This window comes from Cottoperca gobio, chromosome 13 (assembly GCF_900634415.1).
Source record: "Cottoperca gobio chromosome 13, fCotGob3.1, whole genome shotgun sequence".
Classification (NCBI taxonomy): domain Eukaryota; kingdom Metazoa; phylum Chordata; class Actinopteri; order Perciformes; family Bovichtidae; genus Cottoperca; species Cottoperca gobio.
The window spans coordinates 7,165,820-7,187,697 of record NC_041367.1 but is presented as its reverse complement, the minus strand read 5'-3'; the positions used below and the strand labels follow the sequence as shown (position 1 = coordinate 7,187,697).

Genomic DNA, 21,878 nt, shown 5'->3' with positions numbered 1-21,878 from the left:
TAATTTACTTATTAATAAGTAAGTAATTAAATTAAGTGAGTAATTAACTCTTTGGGTTACAACTTGTTAAAACGCGTGTGTCAAAACTGAACACAGCTCAACAGCATAAAACTAGTCTTAGAAAATAAAAAAGATACAAAAAATAAAAGCAATTGCCACGAGACAGCAGATCACGCTGCTACACGTCCAAATAAAACATAAACATATCAAAGACTGGACAAAAGAAGCCGTCCTAACTGTATAACGGATTTTCTACGAACACGGAAGTGGGTGGGAGGGAACCCTCTCGCTCCGGCTGGTTGTTTCATCACTCTCTCCCTGGTGCTCTTCTAAACTCTACTGGGCATCATTGCGCGTCAAAACATTGCGTCTCTGCAGGACTTGCCAGAGCCGGAGAGAAAAGAGGAAATTTGCCTGGGAAGGAATGCGAAAGAGGGTTTAGTATTGGCACTGCCACGAGGAAAACGAGGAGGTGCGACATTTTCTAAGCTACGTGGAGATCTGTGTTTTCTTCCCTTCAAAGGTAAGATGATTTTCTATGCGTTATTTTTCACTGTGGTGCATTTGTTGTTACGCACTGTTTTCATATCGCACTATGAAGCTTATTCCAGCGTCGATGTAGTGACGTGCAGCTCATTCAATACTTTTTAACGGTGGCAACTTTTAACATGCAGGCACACGTGATGTAATATTACAATTAAAAAACAAGTTTATTGTTTGTAGATTGTTTCCTGCCAACAACAACATGTATTACATGATAGTCAACTGTATTTATCATGGCTGGACTTATGTTTTCTTCGTTGGTTGGAGGCTAGGGACTACTCTGCAGTGGAGCTACAGTATCTAGTGGTTTATTATTAGTACACATGCTGTTTGTATGGTGGCAGTCCTGCACGTATGCGCCATCACCCTCGTGCGCGCGCTTAGTCGTGATGGTGCACGTCAGCGGTGATCAATGCGGGTTATCATGTAATACGCATATTGTAATCAAAAGCTCTGACGACAATCACATTGACATCATTGATCTGGCAAGTTCATTGCAGATTTCAAAGCTTTTCAGAGAGTGTGTGTGTGTGTGTGTGTGTGTGTGTGTGTGTGTGTGTGTGTGTATTGCTGAGCTGAGGCATCCCCGCCATCTGTGCTACGTGTGGTGGCTGAAGTTGTGCCCCAGATGAAGTGCGCCACTGCCTGTGACCTGATTCAATAATCACAAACTGTAAACCTTAAGCCTTCGTGTTTTTGTGTATCTATTGATGTGTTAGCCCACGTGACATCTACCATCCCATACAAGTCAATGACATATCATACAAGTTAGGCCAGCCAGCATGTGAAAATGCTGCACCCCCCCCCCCCCTGCCAAAACATCTACAAAATAAAGTCCACGTGAGACAGTTTAGACCTTTACACTGATCTATTTTCATTTCAAAGTGTGCACGCAGATAGTTATTGATCATGTGAGGAGTCGATACACAGGGATCGATGATGGGGGTCAAAGTGTTGCAGGCCTTGAAAGGTGATCCTTCATAGACAGTGCTTGTATACACAAACAAAAGTTGTGTACCCTGTGTTGTTGTGTTGTCATTTCTTTTGTCACTTTTTATGACACTGTTTATCATCTGATAGCCACACACTGAAATGAAACAGAAATGATATGTATGAACAAGGCAGAAAAATTAGCATCTAAAGAGTGTTTCCCTCAGGCAAACTTGAAAACAAGCTGCCTTCCTGTCAACAGAGGACAAATAGAGACAGACGGAAGACAATTAGAAAGGAGTACAGATCAAACATAGCAACAGTAACCAGACACACACACACCTGGGATGCAGGAGCATCGCTTCATCAGTGAGATTTGATATGGTGGGGGGGGGGAGAAGAGGAGTTGTTTCCTCCTCTAGTCAGTGATGTCATGCTGCTGTATGCTGTCGGCCTCAGTGTAAGACTGAATGGAGAGCAGGATGAAAGTACATGAAGTACAGAAATCGCGTCGGTGCTGCTCGTGGGCCGTGTACGACACCCACAGATCACCCATTGCTGAAGGGACACACACCGCTTCTTCCCTCGTTCTCTCTGTTCATTTAACTTCCTCCCTGTCCCCGTGTGACTCTCATCTTTCCCTCCCTCGTATCTCTTCCTCCTGCTCTCGATCATTGTCAGAAGCAGCATCAGCAGCGGCAGCATCAGTGCGTTACATAACAAAGGTTTTTTTGTTGGGATACAAGGGCCCTTTTGGCTGTTGAGACTCGTGGCACGTAGCCTTTTGTGATGACACCCAGAAATGACCAGAATGGACAGCTCGGTGACCTCAAACGACCCGCGGCAGAACTGATGAATAGACAAGAGTGACGGCAGAGAAAACAAACACACAAACAGGCTGAGAGGCATGGAGACAGACGGAGAGAAGACACAGGCCGACAGAAAACTAAACTGATAAAAGATGGACAACCAAAGACACGCACTGAGGTTATGCAGACGTTAGTCTTGCTAAAGATTCCCTGCTCCCGCCCGTCTGAATCGCTGCCACCAGTTCTTCTAGTCATCTGATCATTTATGCAATTTGTTATGCTGTCAAAGGTTTTTTATTTGTTGTGAAAAGCACAATGATTTAATTCCGTCAACGTTTTACAGCGCGTCAGCATCTTTGTTCCCACAAACAATTTCGGCAGTAAGCTTTTGATTATGGAGTAAAGTTCATCTTCATGCTATAGAATAATATCAAGGCCAAATCAGTCGAGTATCAGTTAATGCCATTTCCCTGTCAGTTAATCTGCTGTTTTTTCCTCTCGGTTATTCGGTTAATAGTTTGCTCCATAAAATGTCAGAAAAGACAATATGACAATGTATTTTTAATCATCTGTGCAAGAGGTATCAGCTGTTTTTTTCATCCAAAGCCTCTGACATGCACTGGCACACTTTGATTCTCAGAAACTGACTGCAGATAATACACAGAGAGAACCCCACATGGATTATGTATGACCCACAATAAAATGTGTCACACGTGCAATACTATAATCCAGCACTGCTGTTCAATGTCTGTCCGTTGAGGGCACTTTAGTATCATGATGCACTGTCAACACGCTGACAGTTACGCCCACAGTGATTTTCCTACAGATGATAGTTTGAGTAAACATCTCGCCTGTCAGCTGTGACGGACATGCCCATACATTTTAGACATTTAGCCGGTACTTTTTTGAGTGACTTGAAGCAAATGCAGCAGACGATAGAGGCTTGGAAGAAGAAGAAGCTTGCATGTAATGTATTTACATTTTAAGTTTGAAGTTTACATTCCTAGATTACCTACAATACCTGCGACTAATTACTAATCACGCAGCTTTCTGCAAATGTAAGAGATCTTCTTGAATTCAAATTGCTTGTTTTATCTGATCAACAGTGTAAAACTCAAATATAATCAGTTTACTATCATAAAAGACTTTTGAAATGAGCAAATATTCACAATTAAAAAGCTACGATTTGTGAAAATCTTGGAGTTTTTACTTTGAAAATGACGGGAAGTGTAAATTCCACAGCAGCGTTAAACATCTCTAATAATGCAAGAACATCCTCACTATTTTGAAAGAGATCTCAGAGGATTGGATCCTACATAAACTTCTTCCTCGTCCGCAGTCCTGAAATGACACGCTTTGGGTTAAAGACCAGTGTATGTGTGTGTGTGTGTGTGTGTGTGTGTGTGTGTGTCAGGGGTCAACTCCGACGACTGTACTGAGCATGTCTTTGTGCCCCAATCCCACACCGCTGGCACCGAGTCAGAGAAGAGAAAACAAGGGCAAGCCTAACTGCCTTATTTTTTTATATCCACGGTCATTATCATCAGCACTGAAGCCTTTATCAGCATCCGACAATAAAAACAATCATAGCGCAGAGCAATAAGGTAATGATCTCCCTCTCGCGTCCTGCTCTCATTCAGTATTTTATTAGTTTTTCCAGATGGTTCAGTAAAGATAGACAGGAAGGAGAGGAGACAGAATAGGACGAGATAGGTGAAACAACAAGTTATTATAGAATAGAGTCATAGTCCTGTAAACTACAGAAGTTATTTGTTCTATTTAGTTGGAACGGAGCTAGATACAATCTTGTGATTGATAGGCTTTGTTTAGCACCTGAGCTACAGGCCTATAATCACAATCAAAGGTGCATTAAGCAATACAAAGTTTATATCTGCACCACAAGGTACAGAGCACAGGCTGCTAACTATCTCATGTACAGTTAGTCAAAACATACTCCCGTCTTCCGAGCCTGTGGGATGTGTTCCCAGGCCAGCTCACTAATCTTCTCAGTCACCAGGGCACACCAGCAGGAGTATTTTAAGGGCTCGGTCTATTTGGATATCATGGAGTGAGCAGAGCACGATCCTCACAGTTGTGCTACACTAAGCAGATTATCTCTGCAGCCTCATAGACTTAAACACAGAATGTGAGCTAGACTTGCTGCCTGTGTGTACTGCATTGAACTGGAGTCAGTGCAGAATGGTTTGGCCATAGGTTGATGGAGACAGCTGCGACTAATGATTATTTTCACTATCAATTTTATGCCTCATCAATCAATTCTTTAATTGTTTGGCCTATAGAAAGCCAGAACATAGTGAACAATGCCCACCAAATCTTCCCAGAGTGCAAGCTGACATCTAAAAATGTCCCACCAACAGTCCAAAACCCAAAGGTGTTCAATTTACAATGATATAAAACATGAAAGCAGTAAATCATCATATTTGAGAAGCTGGAACTAAAGCCACATTAGCAGCTCTGTGAGGCTGTAGCGACTTACAGCGAGGCATTAAGCTAACTGCTAACGTCAGCATGCTATTATGCACACAACCAAAATGCTAACATGCTAATAAAACACACCACGCCGCTACCAATTTATGTGTTTCAGGTGGTAACAAATTCTTTGTAACATAAGTCAACATGTCACAAAGTCTCAGGACTCTGTTTGCGGGTAGCCTACTCTCTGCCCGCAATTCACCGGTAAAAGTTAAACTCTCCCCAACTTGTAGTGTAGCCGCACTTCACCTGAGAATCCAAACTTTTCAGAGATATTAAATGGCAGCTCAGTGTTTTCAGACTTCTTGGCCTCTTGGTAGAAGTACTGTACCTGTGTGGCCTGCACCTGCACCATGTTTCAATCCCTTTTTCTAAAGTAGAATTATTTCATTGTTTTAAGCTTGTAAGTGAAATGTGAAATTTAGTGACTCAGCCTGGAACACAGGTTCATTAATAATGCATGATATCTCATCACATTATAGCTCTTTGAGGTTTTAAGAGTTTCAAAGACGCGAGCATGATGGAATATTCTCTGAAGACACAGAGCAGGCTGTGATCCCATCAGTCCATACACCTGTGGCTCAGTTTACAACATCAGTTTAAGGAAGCAGCTGTTACACAACCATGTAACCATTAGCTGCTTTTTTTATGCTCCCTGTGCTCAGGTGTTTGCCTCCCAACCCACCGCCCACCACGGCCCTCACCTGTGTGTTGCGGTGCTTCCCTTGTGAGCCGACCTGGGCTGGCAGTCCCTTCTTGCACCGCCCGCCAACTCCGCCCATGGTCAGAATGACGCGCTCCAAGACCTTCCAGGCGTACCTGCCGAGCTGCCACCGGACCTACAGCTGCATCCACTGCCGAGCTCACCTGGCCAACCACGACGAGCTCATTTCCAAGGTAACCGACAACCAGGTCCGGTGACTTGGCAGCTAATTACACAGACTGAAAAAGTACTTTATGTTTTGTTTTTATTTTTTAATCACAGTTTATGTTGTTTTGCTTTAGAAACAAGCGATGTACCATATCGTTTTTGTCACTTTCATTTAATCTTAAATGTCATAATTGACAAGGATTAACCGTCATTAAAAGGACAAGCATTGAGGATTAAAAAAGAGGGAGAACGGATGAGGAATTATGAAAACAAACAACAGACTGAACACCTGCATGTGTGTGTCAGCTGCTGCCACACTATTGCCTGTGGATGGATTATGTTATACACTGGTTAGTAAATTGGATTATGAATGCACTATCACTTTTTCCACATGCGATTATGAAAACACTGCACACCTGTGCACAAAGGCCTTCTGCCGGTCGTAACACAGCATAAATCTGTTTATTGTGTCTCTTCAATAGAAGCTTTCAGGTTGTGGGAAATAAAAGTGTGCAAGTGGCAAAGCTACTTATGCATTCGCCAAACCATGATGTGATCAGCAGCATATGGACTGTTACTGGGAGGCTGCGCACCATTTTATACCAGACATTAAAATAGATTGTCTCCAGGTTTTAAAATAAGAGCTTCTATTAGAGTAAAGTCTCAAATCAACATGTGGGTGTTTTATAAGGAAACCGAACATCTCTCTTTTATTTGACTAAAGCGTTATGGAAATATATAATAGCATGCTTATATCATTTTATAGAGTTACTACACCAAGTCTTGTCTCAACCTTCTCATCTTTGTCTCATCTCATCTCTGCAGTCGTTCCAGGGCAGTCAAGGCAGGGCCTACCTGTTCAACTCAGTGTGAGTATTCCTCTCCTGTTGCATATATATACATATGCATATAGGTTAATAATGCATGTTGCTCCACACAGTAGTCATGTTTGGACGGAGCCAGCTTGTGCCTTGGAGCCATTATCAGCTGAATTGAGTGTGAAAATTAGGCTGTTTAAATCAGTATCTAAGCTCAGTGTGCGCTGTGAGAGTGGGTGTGAGACAGTGACTCACTCTGAGCACGTCATACAGTACATGCAACTGAGCAACGTGAGCCACTTGCACAATATTAATTTGTAAGTTTTGTCTCTCTTTGTGTCTTGTTCCTCTCTACTTCTCTCTCTCTCTCTCTCTCTCTCTCTCTCTCTCTCTCTCTCTCTCTCTCTCTCTCTCTCTCTCAGGGTGAACGTTGGGTGTGGCCCTGCAGAGGAGAGGGTTCTGCTCACAGGCCTGCATGCTGTAGCAGATATCTACTGTGAGAACTGCAAGACCACCCTGGGCTGGAAATACGTAAGTGCCCTTGACTGATTTGATGCACAAATTGCATCCAAGGTTAGAGGAAGATAAACTGGGAGGTTGGTATTATAGCACAGTCTAATTTTATTTGCACCTTTGTTATATTTGGACCTCCCCTTCTCTTGGGGTCAACGCGGTGTTACAGCTGAATTAATTATGAGATAGATTTCTCAGAACAGATGGAGACATGAAGGCGAAGTCTTTATTTATCTAGTGTTGATTAGACGTTTACAATCTGAGAGTGTCGTTGAATATTGGAGTTAAAATGAGAGAGCCTCACTTTGCAACTTTGGCTAATATCGGAGAGATATATTCAATCAAAGTTTCTGTAAACATGTGATATGGACGTAGTTATAAGTTTTGCATTTTAGCTGTCGCCATCTTGTTTTTTTGGAACCAGCAGTGACACGAGACTGAATGCAGGTTTAGGGCACTTCAGCATTTGCTTTACTTTTCAGACCTGGATGTTGACACTTGCAAGATGTATTTAGTACAGTTGTTATTTTAGGTCCCATGTGCGGGTGAAACAGCATCAACGCATGTTAGCTGTCTTCATATATCAACAGAGCTGAGCATGTGCAGCTGTTATTGGTGAACCCCGTCCGCATGGAGGTGCGAGCTATGGGTCACGTGACTATATCCTTAAGGGGTTAACACACATACATTCACACAAACAGTATCCTTTTTGTTTGACTTCTGGGAAGGCCCCATTGACCAGCACTTGCACTTGCTTTACGTCTAACCATAACAGTCACCGCTACGTGTATAAACTTAAACCTGATTCTATAACCTTCCAACCTAAAAATAGCTATTTTCCTTATGACGCCTGGTATAAACACCGGCGAACCAGCTTAAAGTAGATACTTTTCTATTCCTGTCAGGACCCCACAAGGCAGAGACAACAGAAGTCACATGCATGCAAAAGATGAGCACACAGACACTAGATAGGACCTAATGGAGGGTTTCCATTAATATCAGTTGCACCAGTATAGATTTTCCGCAGTCGTCAAAGTTCTATTGAGAGGTTTGACCTACTGCACTTCTAAACTAAGAAATATGATAACGTGCCTCTTCAGCTCTGAACCAAAATAGCCAAAGACAAAACAAGGTGCGGACGCAGTGAAACAACATTTGTATCAGCCCACTCGGTGACTCTGCTTTCAAGAGAGGCTTACAGTGAGTGAGGGGCTTTTGAACAAGAACACACGGGTGTTAATGGGCTCGGACAGAAAGCAGAAGTTGTCATTTTGTTTAATTCTTTTCTGACATTGAAAGCAGAAAAAAAAAGTATTTTAAACAGTTTTCAAAGCAAAAGCTGTGTCGAAATAATCCCTATAATTAATAGTGTTTTTAAAGGACTTAATAAAAAACAAGCATATCTGGTTTGAGACTATTTTAAGCTTGTGGCTTGGGTTTACTGCTTGCTGCTATCATTGTCAGTGACTGGGGCCAGAAATATCCAAATTTGGGGATATGGGAGGTGGAAATGGAACAAGCTGAGGTGGGATTAGCAAACAGTGTGATCACATGACCACTATGAGAGACATCTGTTAATCACAATCCTGTTACAGTGTTTTAGTTGTAAAAATCACCTTAAAGAAACAGATTAGAAGAAGGAAAGTTAGACAGTCTACAGACATGCTAACAGCTCTGTGAGGCTCCACTTAAGAAATGTTAACGATATCATGCTGAAATGCTCACTATCGACAATGCTAACATAAACCTCTTTTACAGGTAAATTACTGGGATAACCTTTCAGGCACCGCTAGGGATTGTTGCTATTCACACATGCACAACTGTACATTCAGGAACATTTTTCGTCTTGCACACATACCATTGCAATGCCGGAACAGACGTGGTAGTCCAGCAGATGGCGGTAATGCAACATTTATAGATGCCAACCGCTATAAAACTCAACAATACAAGAAGATGGGACAAGGCCGGATTGTACGTGCACACAACGGAAGATGAATATTATCATTTTCAGAAATATGGCGGAAGAGGAGCCTTTTTTTTTGTCTGGTGCCAATGTTCTTGTAATGTATTCAATTTTCAACAAGACAAGTCAAATCAGCCGCGAGAGCATTGTCGTAAATGCAAGTTGCGGATTCAAATAAGTGATCAGCATAGTCTTGGAATTGGTTTGCTCACTGCATGATTATGGTGTTAGTTTATGTATTTAACTTAATGGAGCAACACTGGGACTGATTGGCGTCTGTGTAGCCCAGACTCTCCTTTAAATCCCATTCATATTTTCCAGAGGAATTTTGGATTACGCACCTAGCAGTAGAAATACATGTCACAGCCTGCAAAACTAGAGCAGACTCTACATCTGTGCTGGCTGTTGTGAGGCTCAAACATGTGGCCTTTTGGTTTTTGCTGTTTCTTAGTGGTCAGAGACATTCCTGCCACCTATGACGATCCAGTCGGGTCAGAGATTTGGTTCTGCAGGCTCCTCTGCAGTGTTTAGTGACTGACGGTTATATAACAAGCTCCCAAAGAGCCAGCAGCAGTGACAGGCCAGGATTGAGTCAAGGATTGTCATATACAGCTGAAAGGACTGTCATGAGCAAGGTTTTTTAATGCACCTCATGTCTTTTTTCTAACTATCCTACTCCCTGTCAAAGACATAAACATATTAGTTTCTGTCCGTCTGTCATTTTAATCAAATGCTTTCTCTCCTGTGCTCTGCCACACCCTCCAGGAACATGCCTTTGAGAGCAGTCAGAAGTACAAAGAGGGCAAGTTCATCATTGAGCTGGCCCACATGATCAAGGACAACGGCTGGGACTGAGGGACGAGCAGTCGGGACACAATAGCAGCAAAGGAGACAGGGAGGGTGACTGGATGGATGGGAGGGAGGGGGGGTCGTGTGTGGTGGGTGAGTGTGTGACTTTGGTTTGGCTGATTTACCATTAACCTCTGTAACCCTGCCCATCCCTCCCTACCACACCTCTTGATGTACACACGCACACAAACACATACACGCACACACACACACATCAAGGTCCCAGACATCCCAGCTTGACAGAGAGACAGACTAGGCAGGCTTGTACACAGCTAGCAGGACTAGATGATTGGCCGGCAAGATGTCTTGTTTTCACGTTTTTACTGAAACGTAAATCGATAGCTCTTCAAAAAGGTGGCATATAGGTGGCATCTATACCTCTTCATCGTGTGAAGTGTTTCACCGTGTGTAACATTTATGTCAAAACCAGTTGTTAACAGGTCGTTCAGTGGAAATTTAGCCAAAAGGAGAGCGGTTATGCCAACCTGGTTCATTGGCCTTGTTTGACGAGCTGACGGGCATTCACTCTGTCCCCAGCTTAAATCAGATGACCTAAAATGATTATAGCAAATCTAGCCGAACGGGGCCATGCCAGCTGGGCCAGTGATGAGGCCTGGCGCTGAGGCTTGGCACGGAGGCCCGAGCACATGGGTGTTGGGTTGTGGCGCAGGGGTGGGGTGGGTGCAGGGATAACTGCCCACCAGACCGCTCTTTGGCTTCTGGCTGGGATTCGCTCAATGTTTTGCCAGTGATGCAGCTCAGGACCGTCCGAGAGTGAAAGAGATACAGACAGACAGCCACCCAGCTTGTCCTAAAACCTCACAGGAATTTCCCGTCTCAGCAGCAAAGCATGTCCCCTGGGTTTTATTCATCCTCTAATATAACGAGTCGTGTAAAGTGATCTGCTGATCCTTCCCGTGTACGTCTGCGTCCACCTTTGTTACTTGGCCAGATAGAATTACACAACATAAGCGTGTCTCAGGTGAAAAACTTTGGCTGGGATTCCAAAAGGTTTGCGAGCACTGCAAGCATTTGTTCTGCCGTTGGAAGTCGATGAGTTAAGGTGACGAGGCTCTGCAGGCTTGGGGGAGGCAGCTGGAGACACTACGCCCGCTATCATGCAATTAACAGTGTGATTCGAAGTAACTGAAACAAATGGCCAATGCATGACTGCTTTCATGGGCCAAAATGAAAATATTAAAGAAATTAACACAGAAAGTAAACGGTTACTTTTACTGAAGTCACGAGATATATACATGACCACAGAGGTGTGTACTGTAGATGCATATGTAGACAAATGTATCACTCGTAGGCTCTCTTTCAGTCTGGGATGACTGCTGTTTAACTGTTGTTACACTGATCTTCACTAACTGGCCATCACAAAACATTACAAACCTACTGGGCAACATTGTGAAGCAATGCACTAGATAGACTCTCTTGCTTATTCTTTTGTTCCTAAATACATTATCTTCTTAGGTTGACCCCAGTTTCAGATCATTTTTCTTCCACCTCAGTTAGCTTAAATATTCCTCACGCATCTCGGGCCTTCCGAGTTATGACACCTGGGAAATATTTGAGGTAACATTAATGGGAAGCATTGCTCAGGTACCTTTATGCTACTTTTCTTTGCTAAGGATCCTACTTAATGTGCTGGATGTGTTAATATTCTCTAATGGAAATTCATCATTTTTCAAATGAGAGAATCCATCTCGTTGAAATGCAACGTTAATGCATGCATGACGTAAAACAAGTGTTCTGACCAGTTCTGTTTCTCGGTCCTCGTCACATTTTCTTGCGAAAAGAACATTTTGTGTTGCAATGAAACCTTGTGCTGTAAATCCAACATTGAATCCGTTTCTCCTCGGTCCATTTGAGCTACGAGGTCCTTGTTTTTCAGATTAAACGTGATCCTGGTTTAGAAAAAGTCAAATGAGTTGCCCTATTTGTCACATATAGTGATGCGTGTTGCGAACATTGCTCTCGAAGTTGCCCTGTGTGTGGCGAGTGCTGTTCAAGACTCTCCAGTTACAACCGAACCTAAAACAGAAAACTCTTCAGTAACGCTCAGCAGTCGGAGGCTGCGTCATTAAACCCAGCACAACCAAAGAACCCACCCATCAACAACAAATTGACCAAACAAAAGATCTCATTTTGCTTTGGCAAAGTGTCGAAAAACAACGGGGTGTGTACAGCTGAAAGCCAAGGTTGTGGATAGCCTTCTCTTGTGATATATATATAATGCATTATGATTTTGTAAACAAAAGAACCTAATATATGAATATATTCTATTTACTGTATTCACCACGAGGATTACCATTCATGTCAACCTCTGTGTTACAGACTGTAAATAGTGTTAATGTATTGTGTTTTATCTATGATCCATACGATGATGAATGAATATGATTTAGGTCATGTCATGCTTTCTCTCTGGTACCCCACATTGGCTGTACGATAATACTTTTTTACTGAAAATGTTTCAATTTTAATGTCTTTTGTAAAGGAGGATGCTGATGTTGACTATATATCATTGGATCTTCATCTAATAAAATGCACCTTGATATCTGTATAGCGTTTGTTTCTTCTCATGTAACCTTAAGTCTCTCAGTGGCATGCACTTTAAAGTTCTCACTCACAAGAGATATCCTCCATTTTCCATAACACAGTAACGTCTTTCGCTAGATCACCCATGCTCTGTAAATACCCGCGCCGTTTAACCTTCACTACATAAAACACGGGCTTTTAATTGCTTTATCTACAATCAATTTTGCAGACCCCCTGTTGAAGACCTGTGTGTTAGACCAGGGGTGTCAAACCCACCGGATTTGGCCCCCGGTGCCGCATGTTTGACACCCCTGTGTTAGAGCATCACATTAGATTTCTCAATTCCAGGAAATAAACTTTTCATCTTGTGAGAAGAAGAACGATTTAAAATAGATGATTTAAAAAGAGCCCCCTTTTAGAGATCGAATTGGATCTTTGCAGCTTTGTCAGTGACAGAAAGCTAAAGTTACACTTTCGTTATTTTGGCAGATAAGTGCGAGTACAGCTTCGGCACACTAATGCTGACGGCGGTGATGAGAGACATTAGGCATTCACACTGAATATGAGGTGGATGTTTGTGTGAATTGACCAGGCATGATCAGATTACGTGGGCACAAAGCCTGCTGCGACTCGACTGTGATATTTGATGGTAAAAAAAAAATGTTGTCCCCATGGTAACAAGTGCATCATCTGTTACTAATGGGGGTCTTGGAAAGATCAACATGAGCAGGAACTTTGTTCTGCCTCCACCGGTGTTCAGTGTAATAAATGAGAGTGAGATGTAACTCATCTGATACAGAAAGGGATTTTTGTGAAAATGGATTTGAAGATGTGTGTGTGTGTGTGTGTGTGTGTGTGTGTGTGCTCGAGGAGGGTTATGAGCCGGTGTAAGAGTCACTCTTTTAGTCATTCATTAATCAAGATTAACGTCATGCTTACTTTCCTCCCATTCTCCCTTCTTCTAATTCCCACTCCTGTCCACTCTCATATCTTGCTTTCCTTTTCTCCCTTTCATCTTCCATCATCATCCTTTATCCCCCTCTCTCTCTGTCCTCCCCCTCTCTCTCTGTCCTCCCCTCTCTCTCTGTCCTCCCCTGTCTCCCCTGTCTCTCCTTGTACTGTTGTTTCCAGTGATCCTCCTGGGCTGAGTTCCCTCTCTCTGTCCGACTTGGCTAACCCACTCCAAATCTCACTGCAGCAGATGGGGCTGTGTTTGCTTTGGGTAAGGTCTCCTAGCAACCCCGTATATATATATATATATATATATATAAATATATTTTAAAAAAGATTGAATGCCAACAAAGCACTTTCAATTGCATGAGTCAATGCTTTTACTGGAAATTAATCTTACTTTCCCCAAAAATCAATTAAGTGCATTAGGATTGTATATCTGCACTGATGTAGATGTGAAGTTAATGCTCCTGTAAAATAGTTGAGCTACTTCTCTTACTCACACAAACACAAACAAGCAGCTCATTATGTCTGCGCTAAAAAAACATTTGCATTAAACATAAACGTACATATCATCTCCTCCAATCAACTGAAATGCAACGTTTATTCATTTTCTGCGAATTCCTAAAGGTTGTTCACCGAGTGTTGCATCAGCAGGTAAGAGGATTATTAGAGCGATGACTGAAGCAATTTATCAATCAGCGAATTATGTAATATCCAACTTTGCCAAGAATAATACAGTGTAGAGGAAAAACAGAAACAATCAGGTGAAAGGGCAGAGACATAACCGTGTTCTCTACTAGCTGCGTTAATTAAAAAGAACTTGTTTCATCATCTCAGCCTCTTTCATGATCGCTGGCTGCGTAACAATCATAAAAAAAAAAACACAGTCACAGTTGGGTCTGTATTAACGAGTTGAAATATTTATTTTAAAAACTGAAAAAATAAAAACAAACCCACCAACATAGTTTTAGTATATCATACAAAGACATATTTCAATGTTGCTATGTGAGTATTTGTTTATCTTTGACTACAGTGTGAGGCAGTTTGAAAGGCTGGCTGAGCTGGTAGGACTACAGACACAGACCCAAGAGAGAGGAGACAAAGAGAGAGAGAGAGAAAGAGAGAGAGAGAGAGAAAGGTTAATTTAATAAAGAATATTTGGGCAAAAATACAACCAAACATCACTTAAGGTGCGTTCAATTAATCTTTTGAGACACTTGAAATACTGTAAAAAATGGATCTATCCTTCTTTTTATGGTATCTTTTTTGTTTTATATTCCAATTTCTAATAAGATCAGCTACCCAGGTGTGGAAGAAGTGACAGAACATATCTAAGGTCATTATTAAATACAAAGACGTGAACCTAACAGTCCTGCAAATAATACTTGCTGCTTGTTTTAACCTGCTTGAAACAGTAGATGGGTGTCAAAATCTGACTCATAAAAACACTTGACGCATCCATCTGCTTCTGCAACTGGGTTAAAAACTCGTTTTTAAGAATTATTGGCAAATACTATTATGACCAGCGTCTGTTAAATAAACCAGTGTCACAACTTTGTTTCCCCCCCCCCCCAAAGATACACAGCTGAAGCAGAGCGTCAAAACGAAGTGATGTTAAGACACACAGAGACAAACTCCCAAGAGAATCATCATGGCCGTCAAACAGAAAGAAGAAATAAGGTGTTGGGTTACAAAAAAACAAAAAAAGGGATGCCTACTCATCTCGTGGTTTACACAAAGGCATGATCAGTCTGCTCACAGAGTCCACGCAGTCCATCAGTCTCAGCAGGAACATCTGTTAAATAGCATCCTCTCTCTCTCTCCTGTGGCGTTCATGTGCACCATTTTTATATCCCTAATTCAATTAAACTGAATCCTTACTTGGAGAGATGCAATACAGTAATGCTTTTAGATTAAAAGAAAGCAAAAGATTATTTCCAACAACAGAAGGCTTGTAGTTTATATACACAGCTACTTGGTCTTTAGGAGGCTATTTGAAAACACTGCAGTCATTGTGTGCTGCATACTTCAGAGTCCATTGTGGTTCTGGCAATGCAGACAGTTAGTTAGTGAAGGATTGATATAAAACTGCAGTTAACCATCAGTCCTGCAGGGTATTTGAAGAGGCAGGATCATGTGATAAACCAAATAAAAAGGTTTGTGCCGCCTTAAATGTCCCAAAACTGACATTCAAGTTTGAGAAAAAAAAAAAAAGTTTTTAGGATTTCCTTTTGTTGCTCCTGCAGATTTTCTCTCTCCTAAAATAACGGGTCAACATCCTCGCAGCACCGGGGGGTCCTGATGGCAGAGTCATAACGTCTCAGATAAGCCGTCTGTCAGAAGACAACACCGTCAGCAGTTCATTGTGCGACTGGGTCCCAGCTGCACCTCCAAAGCTGCTGCTCCTGTGGCAGATTTGTTGTAGCGCTGCTTGATCACGAGCAATTGTAAAAAATATGCACCAATATGGATCTTAAACTGTATTTAACAACATTTGCTTAAACTGTTGTTGCTTTTTTTTCTATATAAAAAGAGGTTTTCCTCCCACTAACCTCTTTAACCAGTATAAAAGAGGAAATGAGCCCATGTGTTTAGTGTTCGAGCAACAGGTCATCATGCCACCTCCGACAATGTAGCATCAGTCTCAAAGCCCACAAGTGAATAAGACTGTTAAAGAGAAAGAAACGGTACTACTTTACTTTTCTGGAACTATTCCCCAGTTTGGAGCAGTTTTAAGAGTTTCCATGCGAAGCGTCTGTTAAAAGTAAAAAGAAAAGAAAAGGGTGGGTGGGGGGGGGGGGTCTGCTCAAGTAAACAGTCACGGTCGTTACAATGGTGGAGAGGTGAAAGGCAGAAAGTCCAGTGAACCAGCCAGTGAAGCGGTATGGACTTAATAAGGTGATAACTCACAGTGTGAAAAGAATAGGAAGAAACTAGGGAGGAAGATCCAGACATGTAAAAGAGCAGCTCCGGCTCCCACAGCTTTATAAACACTTGTTTTAGTAGGAGAGCATGCCATCTACGTTACACAGAGACATGGTTTTGGGGGCTGGTGTAAGGGGCAAGAACAGTCACTGGTCTCCACTGTTGCTTCCGAGAGTTTGGCCCTTGTGCAGTGCATCCTGGGATGTCTTGAGAAGAACTTGTGCTCGTAGCGTCTCCGCTGTGACTCCTCGACGGAGCGCCGTTATTAAAAAACCGGGAAAGAAAAAGACAATAAATACTCGGATCCACTTCACTTCGACCGCTTCTCACCGGCAGTCCTGGGGGAGAGGCGGTGGGGGTGTGAGGCCATGAAGTCGGACTGTAGCTTTTCTCCCATCGCCCCACTCCTTACATCCATTTGTTCTCCTCCCTTCGACGCCCCCCCCCCCCCCCGTCACTGAGCCCTTGGTGCTGTCCTCTATGGAAGCTTTTGGACACGGGTGGAGGAGCAGGTTTAGAAAAGAAGCACCTTTTAAAATTTGGCTTAGATAACAAACAAACAAAAAAGAGAGAATAAAACAAGGAAGAGTGTAAAGTGTATAAATAGAACGAGGCAGACAGAAGCCGGTCTTCTGGTGGAGGAGGGGGCCGAGGGGGCTGGCAGGTCTCAACCTGTGCCTATGGAGAAGGAGACAAACCGATTGTTTTTATTACGATATATATCTAGGGTATATTTATAGTACAGTGCTTGTCCTCTGTCCTCACCCTCTTCTTTGTCACCCCAGCCCTCCGCTACCCCCGCCAGCTCGTAATGCTTCTTCCTCAGCTCGCCGAGACGCTCTCGCTCCTTCTGCAGACGAGTCTCCAGCTCCAGAACCAGAACCTGAGCAAAGACAGACACAGGCAGAGGACAAACACACACTCATCATTTCCCTGAAGTCTTTTATTTTTAAAAAGGACGAGGATGACACTTTGTGCACTTTCCCCCCCCCGGTAGCTATCCCTAGTTAGCAAAGAGTATCGATATAAGTTCTATACAGTAACAGTAACAGTAACGGACGGTGGAACAATCGAAGTAACTGTGGAAAGCAAAGTGCAGTGCGTCCCGTGTTGTTGGTAGTTGCTAGGCTCTGAGGAAAACGGAAAGCGATCCGGTTGTCTCTTTGAACGGTAATTCCACTTGGAAACGCTAGGGGGGAGGGGGGGGGTTTAAAAGTTGTCCGTTTGTCTTTAAGACTTCTAAAAATATACTTCAAATAGAGGCACTCTGTACATTTACATCAATGGACCGTGTGTGTGAGCAGGTCCAGACCTTTCTGTGTTTTTCTTTCAGTGTCAGGGGACGCAGAGCCACAACACAGAGTGAAGTGTTCACATGGTCTGCTCACTCAATGAGACAAAGAACAATACATCTTCAGAGTCTAATGTGGGAAATGCATTATTCATTATCCCTAATCAATTATTAAATCAGTCATTCCTAAAATAAGATTTTCTCATGTTATGAGCTCATGGGGAGAGAACATGCTCCTTGTTTCCAAATAAAGTCCTCGAGGTTACTTTTGCTTCTCTGCTTAATTTAAAACGTGTTTTTTAAGACTCACAACTTCGCTATGTGGCTTATTAAGATAGATATTTGTTCTGCTGCTTACCTGTGTGTCCATCTCTTGTCGTTTGATCTGGGTGAGAGTCATGCTGGAGAAGTCCATCGTATCTGGACACAAACAACAAATTACGTTCAAACACCTTCAGAGATTTTCTCACAAACTCCTCAAAACTTAGAAATAAAAACATAACAACTGGACATTTTGTATTATGATCAATCAATGTGATTCTCTCACCTTTCTCTTCAATCTGGGACTTCCCAGACTTGGTGGAGGCCACGACAGCCGCAGTAGCCTGTGTGACGCCCCGGGACGCCTGCTGCAGGCGTTGCAGGTTTGTGCTGTCTTTGTCTGCTTTTACCTAGAGAGGGAGAACAGAAATGAGGCAAGAGACATGAGATCTACAACATGGCAACGCTGCTTACGCCTGTATTCCTCTAACTGTATTAGCTCAGCAAATGGTAAAAGACTTTAGGCCATTTCGACCCCGAGAGAATGAAAACTATGTATCACTTGCTCACCTTAGATGCAGCCACTAGCTGTGCTGTGCTGGCAGCTATTTCATGTGAACACACCATCAACTCCTCAAACTTCCCTTTGCCCTGCACCACCAGATCAGCAGCATCTCTGGAACAACACAATGTTGAGGTTAAGACCACCGCAGTGAAGAAACACCTGATTTATGAATGACCTGATTTACTGTTTAGTTTGTTCTTTATTTATTTCCTTGACTCGCAATGTTTTTAAAACACTTTTATAATCTGTTGGAAGTAGGAGACACTCAGGCGGGACTGATACTTACACCATGACCGTGGCGCCCCATCCCACTGCTTTGGAGGCAGAGATCAGGCCCTCAGTCCAGCGGGAGTTCTTGGCATAGAATTCCTTCATGGATGCTGCCCCCTGGTGGACAAAAGAGGAACTATTAAAATATATGTTTCATGACATGATGACACACTTTTTAAACTCTCAGGCACGAGTGCAGGGGCTGCAACTTATGATTCTTTAAAATGATCCTATAATCTCACAATTATTTTTCTTGAATAATCAATTAATAGTTTAGTCTATAACCATCACAATTTATCAGAGTCCAAGGCAATTTATCAAACCATCAGTCCAAAACATATTCAATTCACTTATTATATTAAAATTTTATTTTAGGTATCAAGGTCTTTTTTCGTAGTTGCATGTTCAGCATGTCCCGTACACATTTGTTGAACCATAGAATATATTTACAAACAACAGAGCTCTTTAGTAAAACTTTGCATATGTTAATATGAAATGTATCACAATTAAAACCCTTTACAGATACCAACTCCTCATCAGTCAGTTTGGAGAGCTTCGATGTTGAAATGAGAGAACTGAATATCTGGTGAGAAATCTGTTAATAATACGACCCTCATCTCGTTCTCACTGTTAAACGCAGAAGAAAGACCTGCAGCGTAACTCACCCTGCCACTCTCAACGATGTCCCTTTGCAGATTTTTGGAAGACAGAACGAGCTGCTTGATCGCCTGCATCAGCTCTGTGCAGGAGGCCAAGATCCTGCAGGGGGCGACAGAGCAGAGGACACAAACACTGTCAGGCTGAAACTCTACAGCTGATCCTGATCTCTATTTTATCCAGCCTGACACATTTTCAAACAGCAGTTAGTTTACCCATCGTCTAGTTATTGCGTGACCAATAATCTAAGTTCTAGTATTTGTAGAGTTTGTAGCTGCAGTAGTTGTTTGTTTCTGAGAAAATAACTTAAAAACAGAAACATTAATAATCAAGTCAGAGAGAAAACATTAGCGCAGTATCAGTATGATGCAGAAGCAGCGAAAGCAAAACTCTGAGTGTGTGTGGAGCAGCTTCTGCTCAATGAAGTAATAAAGACATTTCTGAACTTCCTGAAGCTGTGAGTTGCACCGTATAAATAAACCCATTTGTGTCAAGACATCTAATGATGTGATAACAGTTTGTAGAGCTGCTCCAGTGGAAACAGACTGACATTACCAGCGTTACAACTACAGACTACAAACTGAAGAAAGTCATTTTAAGCTTGCATGGATGAAAACACTTCAGACTTCACAGTTTGCACGGTGCGTTGCGGCTGAACGGATGACATTATTCGCACGTCAGCCTTTAGTGTGTGACCGTCTGCAAGTTCACTGAAATACCACGTGCCTGTTGTGCTGCCTTGTTCAAAAACATCTAGATATCCTTTCTGCAGATCATTGCCAAGTCTTGTGCTCAGCTCTTTCACAAACAAACAATTGGAGGCTCGGCTTGCTGCATCTATAATTAACAGAGGAATCGGTTCTTCAATCTTCATATTCTTTTCCAGGCACTTTTCCCACAGAGATGGTTGTGGTCGTTCTAGCCACTGATAGTTAAAGTTTATGGTTAAGTTAGGGTTTCTTCTTTAATCTAACACAACGTACTACTGCAGTATGAAGAGGAAACCAACACAAAGTCATAGAAAGTAGAAAGGTTTGTTTGTGGGTCAGCTGTTCTATTTCAGGACTTTCTATCTACCTACCTACCTACCTACCTACCTATCTACCTATCTACCTACCTACCTACCTATCTATCTACCTACCTACCTACCTACCTACCTACCTACCTACCTACCTATCTACCACCTACCTATCTACCTACCTACCTATCTACACTACCTACCTACCTACCTATCTATCTATCTACCTACCTACCTACCTATCTACCTACCTATCTATCTATCTACCTACCTACCTATCTATCTACCTACCTATCTACCTATCTACCTACCTACCTACCTACCTACCTACCTATCTACCTACCTACCTACCTACCTACCTACCTACCTATCTATCTACCTACCTATCTACCTATCTATCTATCTACCTACCTACCTACCTACCTACCTACCTACCTACCTACCTACCTACCTACCTACCTACCTACCTACCTACCTACCTACCTACCTACCTACCTATCTACCTATCTACCTACCTATCTACCTACCTACCTATCTACCTACCTACAAAGGGATTTAAGCCTTTATCTGTGCGTTACCTCTCATTGACTTCCATCTTGACGCCTGTGTCAACTGCCCGAGACTTGTTGAGCATTTCCTGTTGGGATCCAGAGAAGCACAAGGGAGACAAGAAAAGTTAATACTGCTGGAAAGTGAAACCAGGGGGCAATATTTTCACGCAGCTTGCGCAGAGCCGCACACTCACACACATAGCAAGTGCATTTAAATACACACCAGATGACCACAGCTAAACACACACACAGACACGCACACACCACGCACCTCTATCCTGGCAGCTGCCGATTCCACAGCAGCGGAGGTGGCAGACATTTCCTGCTCCACTAGATCTCCCAGCTCTCCCTGCTGTAGCTCCAAACCCCGAGGACGCAGTTTCTGAACGAGGACAGAACAAGAGAGACTGAAGTCAGTATTAAAGCAAACGCATGGCTACATTTTACTTTTTATTCCTCTGTAGGCTCTTTTCCCTAATGATGTCAGACACTCAAAATAACAATCTGAGCCTGTCAGTGGCACAAACAAGCACTTTTAGTGGACGTATATTGACAAAACTGACATGATGATATGATTACAGTGCAGCCTGGTTCAGACTGCCGACTACAGCACTCTTGTGTCACCATTAGTCACTAACACACAAAAATCCAGGTTGAAAAACACCAAAGAGTCCCATTAAGCTCATTAAGTTCATCATACAGCAACTCTGGGGATGCGTTGTCCCTTAAATGTGTTCACAGAGAAACTTTAGTTTGTATGTATGGAATATGGACCTCTGCAGTGGCCAGGATGGCCTCCAGAGCCGCCTTCAGCTTGCTGTTGTCTGCTGCATTCAGGCTGTCCTGCTGCTTCAACTGGCCCAGCAGAGCCAGAGCTTCGGCCCCGCACAACTTCACACTTTCTGACAGGGCTGACAGGGACACAGACGAGGACAGGGAGGATTCATGTCATTCAAATGAATACAAACACACACAGAAAGAAAAGAAAACACCAATTAGTCTGATTTCTTGATAGATATAATATATAGATGCACTTTTAAGCTTACATATTCCATG

At 42.6% G+C, this 21,878-nt stretch overlaps 2 protein-coding genes across 4 annotated transcripts in view; one reads left to right on the top strand and one right to left on the bottom strand.

Moving 5' to 3' along the window:
• Positions 1-363: 363 nt before the first annotated feature.
• ypel2b (yippee-like 2b) lies at positions 364-12,355 on the top strand. The gene is made up of 5 exons (XM_029445800.1): positions 364-523; positions 5,441-5,672; positions 6,472-6,515; positions 6,887-6,995; positions 9,706-12,355. Exons 2-5 carry the CDS (start codon positions 5,556-5,558, stop codon positions 9,793-9,795), a joined length of 360 nt encoding a protein of 119 aa, XP_029301660.1. The 5' UTR covers positions 364-523; positions 5,441-5,555; the 3' UTR covers positions 9,796-12,355.
• A 1,826-nt stretch (positions 12,356-14,181) lies between these two features.
• Positions 14,182-21,878, bottom strand: part of hip1 (huntingtin interacting protein 1) — a 41,483-nt gene continuing 33,786 nt past the window's right edge. For all 3 annotated transcript variants that reach the window (XM_029445791.1, XM_029445792.1, XM_029445793.1), the window contains 10 exons: positions 21,597-21,733; positions 21,094-21,204; positions 20,850-20,908; positions 19,262-19,355; positions 18,613-18,713; positions 18,332-18,437; positions 18,048-18,171; positions 17,859-17,920; positions 16,975-17,092; positions 14,182-16,887 (listed from right to left, as the gene is read on the bottom strand). In XM_029445791.1, coding sequence (XP_029301651.1) covers positions 16,877-16,887; positions 16,975-17,092; positions 17,859-17,920; positions 18,048-18,171; positions 18,332-18,437; positions 18,613-18,713; positions 19,262-19,355; positions 20,850-20,908; positions 21,094-21,204; positions 21,597-21,733 — 923 coding nt within the window. In that variant the 3' untranslated portion in view covers positions 14,182-16,876. The remainder of the gene's footprint in view (positions 16,888-16,974; positions 17,093-17,858; positions 17,921-18,047; positions 18,172-18,331; positions 18,438-18,612; positions 18,714-19,261; positions 19,356-20,849; positions 20,909-21,093; positions 21,205-21,596; positions 21,734-21,878) is intronic.

Bases quoted from the DNA above. Each gene is read 5' to 3' on its own strand.
- ypel2b (XM_029445800.1), top strand. From the start codon at position 5,556: ATGGTCAGAATGACGCGCTCCAAGACCTTCCAGGCGTACCTGCCGAGC. The intron at 5,673-6,471 runs GTAACCGACAAC...TCATCTCTGCAG, and splicing joins ACGACGAGCTCATTTCCAAG to TCGTTCCAGGGCAGTCAAGG. The intron at 6,996-9,705 runs GTAAGTGCCCTT...CACACCCTCCAG, and splicing joins CCACCCTGGGCTGGAAATAC to GAACATGCCTTTGAGAGCAG.